This window comes from Chrysochloris asiatica, unplaced genomic scaffold (assembly GCF_000296735.1).
Source record: "Chrysochloris asiatica unplaced genomic scaffold, ChrAsi1.0 scaffold00043, whole genome shotgun sequence".
NCBI lineage: Eukaryota > Metazoa > Chordata > Mammalia > Afrosoricida > Chrysochloridae > Chrysochloris > Chrysochloris asiatica.
In genome coordinates, this window is record NW_006408561.1 from 522,333 (window position 1) to 528,815 (window position 6,483).

General features: G+C 35.7%; 1 protein-coding gene across 1 annotated transcript in view; it reads left to right on the forward strand.

The window, feature by feature from the left end:
- The window catches only part of RSRC1 (arginine/serine-rich coiled-coil 1), a 534,244-nt gene that overhangs the window by 42,254 nt on the left and 485,507 nt on the right, over positions 1–6,483 (forward strand). The window contains exons 2-3 of the mRNA XM_006861773.1: positions 291–483; positions 1,094–1,219. Coding sequence (XP_006861835.1) covers positions 293–483; positions 1,094–1,219 — 317 coding nt within the window. The 5' untranslated portion in view covers positions 291–292. The remainder of the gene's footprint in view (positions 1–290; positions 484–1,093; positions 1,220–6,483) is intronic.

The window sequence follows — 6,483 nt, forward strand, 5'->3', positions numbered from 1 at the left end:
AAAAATGTGCTATTGTTATTGAGTGCCTTTGTGTCAGTTTCAACTACTAGTGACCCTGTATAACATTTTCGATGAGCTGACTGGTGAGTTTGAGCCCTGGACCTTGAAGTTTAAACTACTAGCGACCCTGTATAGCATTTTCAATGAGCTGACTGGTGAGTTTGAGCCCTGGACCTTGCAGTTTAAACTGACCTTGTCCTTTAACTACAAATTTTTGAAAAGGTTAATATATTAAACTTTACCATTGTACTATTATGTTAGAATAATTTTCTTTGAATTTAAGCTTATAGAAATGGGACGCCGTTCATCAGATACTGAAGAAGAAAGTAGAAGTAAGAGAAAAAAGAAACACCGGAGACGATCATCTTCAAGTAGTTCTTCAGACAGTAGAACATATCGAAAGAAAGGTGGAAGGAAATCAAGATCAAAGTCAAGATCTTGGTCTAGAGATCTTCAGTCTCGTTCACATTCTTATGACAGAAGGTGATTTTCATCATTTTAATTTATATGATACTTAATATTTTATATATTTTTGTACTTTTAATTTTGTTGGGTAAAAGTTAAACATTTAATATTTTTCAAAAAGTTTTATGTTCCTGAAAATACATAAGAATTCCACAGAAGAGAAGACTTGACAATCTGCTTCCATAAAAGTGATAGTCTAGAAAGTTCTATGGGGACAATTCATCTGTGTCATATAGGGTTGTCTTGATTTGAAATTGACTTGGTGACACACAACACTGAGCCCATGTGTTTAGTATCTTCACTTTTGTTTATTCTTTTTAGATATAAATTGATTTATTTCTCATATAATATTTGATAAAATTGAAAGGATTCTATGCTAGTTAAAATCTATACTGTCTTAATTACTAGTGAATCCTATTTAATTATGAATCATTCAACTGACTGTTCAGTAGTAGCAGTATTTTCATTTGTTTTTATTTGTTTCAAGGAAGGAAAGAAATGATCTCTAGTAACCTTCTATACATAATAAAAATAAAATGATCCTATAGAATATAGAAGAAATTTTTTTTGGGGGGGTCCATAATTAAAATTATTCATAACAATAATATTTGATTTATTTTTATTACAGACGCAGGCATAGATCAAGTAGTAGCTCTTCTTATGGCTCAAGAAGAAAACGAAGTCAAAGTCGTTCAAGGGGTCGAGGGAAATCCTACAGAGTTCAGAGGTCTAGGTCTAAAAGCAGAACAAGAAGGTATGCTATATCAAGTATTTTTAGCTTCGTAGCAAACTGTTTTGAATCTAATGACTTTAAGTGATAATCACTTAGTTCATGTTGATTTTACAATTTTGACTGTTTAACTGGCAGTTCAGTTCATATCATCTGGGATCAGTCATCCATGAAACCTTCTTTAGGAACTGTATGGTCCAGTGTGGCCTTATTCATATATATTTGGCAGTGGCGCAGACTGTTGGCTAGGCTGCCTCTGTTCTTCTGTATATGGCCTCTCATCCGCCAGTAGACTAGGCTGGACTTTTTCACATGATAATGGAAGCGTTTCAAGATGGTGAGAGCAGAAGTTGCAAAGGCTCTAAAGGTTTAGTCTCATAGATTGTGGTATCACTCATCTGTTCCTGGTTGTACACAAAGACCAATGTGGAGAAAATTGCACATTTTTAGCAAAGGTAGAAAATGGAGTTGAATAGAATGAGAGGACATGGTATTGAGAAGCTCAATAAAGGTAGCCATTCAGATGTTATTGAAGGTTTTTTATCATTAGGATGAAAACAGCATTTTAGGACGATCAGTTCTTTTTCTCTGCTTAGATAGTTCTGTATGGTACGTGGCTTTAATTGGGTGGCACATTAAAACCTGATTTTGTTATCTAGGTATGGAATTTTATAATTCTCTCTATAAATATAAAGTTAGGTAATAATGAAGTCCACATGTTTACCTTTTTGTTGTTGTTAGGTACCGTTAAGTCAGTTCTGAGTCATGGTGGCTGTATACACAACAGAGTGAAGTACTGCCTAGTCCTGCATAATCCTAACAGTTGTTATAATTCCACCTATTGCTGCTGCCACTGTGCAGTCCTATCTCACTGGGGGCCTTCCTCCTTTTGCTGACACTCCACTTTTCCAAGCATGATGTCCTTCTCCAGGGACTGGTTTCTCTTGATGATAGGTCTGAAGTATGAGAGATGGAGTCTTGCCATCCTGGCTTCTAAGTCTTGCCATTCTGGGTGTACTTCTTCTAACACAAATGTATTTATTTATCAGTCCATTGTACTTTAAATATTCTTCCAAAACCATAACTCAATTGCATAAATTTTTTCGTGGGGTCTTCCTTATTCACTGTCCAACTTGTGCATGCCTATGAGGCTATTGAAAATACTATGACTTGGGTCAGGGGCACCTTAGTCCTCAAACTAACATCTTTGCTCTTGAATATTTCAAAGAAGTCTTGTGCAGCAGATTTGCTTAGTCAGTATGTCAGTTAATTCTATGACTGTTTCTTCCATGAAGGTTTATAGTAGATACAGGAAAAATGAAGTCTTTGACAACTTAAATCTTTTCGCCATTTATCATGATGCCATTTATTAGATCAGTGATGAAGATTTTCAATATTCTCCTCCAGTACCATAACTCAAATGCATCCATTCTTTTTTGGGCTTCCTTATTCATTATCCAACTTTAACATGCATATGAGGCTATTGAAAATACCATGGCTTGGCCCAGGTACACCTTAGTCCTCAAACGAACATCTTTGCTCTTGAATACTTTAAAGAGATCTTGTGTAGCAGATTTGCCTAATGCAACACATCGTTTGATTTCTTGACTGCTGCTTCCATGAGTTGATGGTCGACCCGAGCAAAATGAAGTCTTTGACAGCTTCAGTTGTTTCTCCATTTATAGGGATGTTTTTTATTGGTCCAGTGGTGAAGAATTTTGTTTTCTTTACATTGAGGTGCAACCCATACCAAAGGTTGTTGTGTTTTTTGATCTTCATCAGTAAGTTTTTTTTTACATTCAGCAAACCATAGCCTTTCCCTCACTACATGGTTTCAATCCTCTCCATGTACCAACAGTTAGCAGTATTCACTTTAACTATTGCATTCCTCCCTGTATATTCCACCACTCATTCTTCCTTTGTTAACCTCCCTCTTGTTGTATATTGCCTGCCCTGTAACTCATAAATCGTCTTCCCCTCTTGCACCCTGTAATCATCATAGATTGTTTCTCAAGTATAAAGAACTGAAGAAGAAAACGCATGCCTCTACTTGAAATATTGAAGGATTACATTGGCAAAATAGTGAATGATGTAGAAAGCATCAAAACAAGATGAAAGGGATACACAGTCACTGTATCAAAAAGAAATGGGTGATGTTCAGCCATTTCAAGAGCTAGCATGTGATCAAGAACCAATGGTACTGAAGGAAGAAGTCTAAGGTGCATTGAAGGCATTGGCAAAGAAGAAGGCTCCAGGAATTGATGGAACACAAATTGAAATCTTTTTTGAAAGAGTTTCATTTTCTGCTGAGTAGTTTGGGTGCCTATGAAAAAGTGAATTAATTGTATGAATGTCTTCTGTATCCGGGCTCTCTGTTTGGTTCTATTGATCTGTTTTTGCATCATCTCCGTACTAACTTGATTCCTATACTTACATTTTTGTTAAGTGCCTTCAAGTCGATTCCGACCCATAGCGATCCTGTATAGGGTTTCCGAGGAGCAGCTGGTGAGCTTGAACTGCCAATCTTGCAGTTCAAATGGCTTTGCAGTCTGGCGCATTAACCCACAGCACCACACCAGCAGTTAAAATCATATGTTGTTTGCATTTCCATATACATTTTAGAATTTGCTTATTGGTTTCTTTAAAAAAAGCCTGCTTGGATTTTGATTGGGAGTGTACTGAATCAATGGAAATTGAGATTTGGCATCATAATAACATTGAGTCGTCTAATTCATGAACCTGGTTTATGGCACCATTTAGTTGGGTTTTCTTTTTACCCTTTCAATGTTAGGTAGTTATTCAGTAAAGTCTTACAAATCGTTCGTTAAATTTATTTTTATGATTTTCAATACTATTGAAATCTAATTATTTAAAATTTCATTTTCTAATTATTTAGTGCAAATATATAGAGCTCTAATTGTATGTTGCACACTTCATATACATTATATTTTGTATGTTGCATATTTTTTATATGTTGATTTGACTTGTATCTTTGCTTCTTTTACTATTTCTAATACAAGTTTTAAAGATATCTTAGGGTTTTGTTTGAAAACAATATATTATCTGAATATTGATATTGAGACAGGTTTACTTATCTATTTTTGAATTTTGTACTATATGTTTTGTTATTTTGACTCATTGCATGAGATAATCATTGACTTAGTTGATTTCTTAAAATTGTGCATTTTATTAATGCATATTGGTGTTATTAAGTGTTGTTTCTGACTCATAGTGACCTGGCATAGGGCTTCTGCAGAGTAGCTGGTGGGTTTGAATGTCCAACCTTTGGTTTGCAGTCCAGTGTTGATCCTACAGTGCCACACAAGTAATCTGTTACTACCTATCATAGGATATAATGTATATTCTCAGTAGAAACTTATAGTAATAATACTTTTACATTTCATTTATTGATGTTAGGTTCTTTTTTAGATTAATTATTCATATACTTCGGCTCCTGGTGTGATGCTATGGGATCAGTCCTGGACTGTGAACCACAGGGTTGATAGTTCAAACCCAGAAGCTGCTCCTTGGAAACCCTGTACAGAGGTCACTATGAATTGGAATCAACTCAAGGACATTAATAAAGACAATGACAACATTAACACATTTATGAGATCATTGGTATTTATCTAATTTATACACTTCAGTTGTACTCATGAGGAACCTGTACATAGACCAAGAGGCAGTCATTTAAACAGAACAAGGGGATATGGAATGGTTTTCAATCAGGAAGGGTATGCGCCAGGGTTGTCTCCTTCCACCATATTTATTCACTTTGTATGCTGAGCAAATAATCCCAGAAACTGATTTATATGAAAAAACATGGCATCAGGAATGGTGGAAGACTCATTAACAACCTGAAATATGCAGATGACAACATCTTGCTTGCTGGAAGTGAAGAGGATTTGAAATACTTACTGATGAACATCAAAGCCTGTAACGTTTAGTATGGATTGCACCTCAATGTAAAGAAAATAAAAATCCTCACAATTGAAACAATAAATAGCATCATGATAAATGGAGAAAAGATTAAAGTTGTCAAAGACTTCATTTTGCTTGGATTCACAATTAACTCTCATGGAAGCAGCAGTCAAGAAATCAAACAATGTATTGTATTAGGCAAATCTGCTGCAAAAGACCTCTTTAAAGTGTTAAAGCAAAGATGTCATTCTGAGGATTAAAGGGTGCCTGACACAGCCATGCTATTTACAGTCACCTCATATACATGTGAAAGTTGGACAGTGAATATGGAAGACCACTGGAAGTATTGATGTATTTGAATTAAGGTGTTGGAGAAGAATGTTGAAAGTACCATGGAAATCTAGAAGAGTAAACAAATTTGTGTTGGAAGAAATATAGCCTGAGTGCCTCATAGAAACGAGGATGGCCAGACCTTGTCTCTCATACTTTGGACATGTCAGGAGGGACCAGTCCCTGGAGAAAGACAGCATGTTTGGTAAAGTGGGGGGTCGTTGACAAAGAGGAAGACACCCAAGGAGATGGATTGACACAGTGGCAGCCACAACAGGCTTAAACATAACAACAATTGTGAGGACTGCGCAGGTCCTAGCACTGTATGTTTTATTGTGCATGGGGATGAGGCATATCCAACTCTACCACCTAAACAACAGTTTATACATTTCTTACTATATGTACACCATTTTGCTCTATTAAAATAAGGAACGCAATTTGAAAGGAGCCATTTCTTTGATGAGTAGTTTTGTTTCATTTTCTATTTTACTTATTCTGAAAATATTTCTGTTTTATGTACATAAATATTGCCATATTCCTTTATCTCTTGATTTGGAAATTAGCATAAATTTTAAGGAATTAATGAATTCTAAAACTTATTTTGTGTTCCATAAGGTATGGTGTTTTAATTACCTTATCTCTGTGATTTCTTTTCCTTTAATGTTATTTCAGTTGAGATATTTGGTTTTCCACCCATGAGAAACACTTAAATGGGGCGATAAGGTACATATTTTATGTGCACAAATAGGAAACAGACACTGAATAAGATCATTTAGAACTAATTGTACCCTGTGGAGTTGTGGTGTGGTGCTATAGGATAAGCACTGCCCTGCTAACCACAAGGTTGGCAGTTCAAACCCACCAGCAGCACTTTGGAAACTTTATACAGTGTTGCTATGAGTCAGAACTGACTCGGTGGCACTTAACAACAACCATTGTATCCTGTACACTAGAAAATGAAAGGTGTTAGGAAAGAGAACCATTATTATGTTGTTGTTGTTGCTGTTATGTGCTGTGGAGACGGTTCCGACTCATAG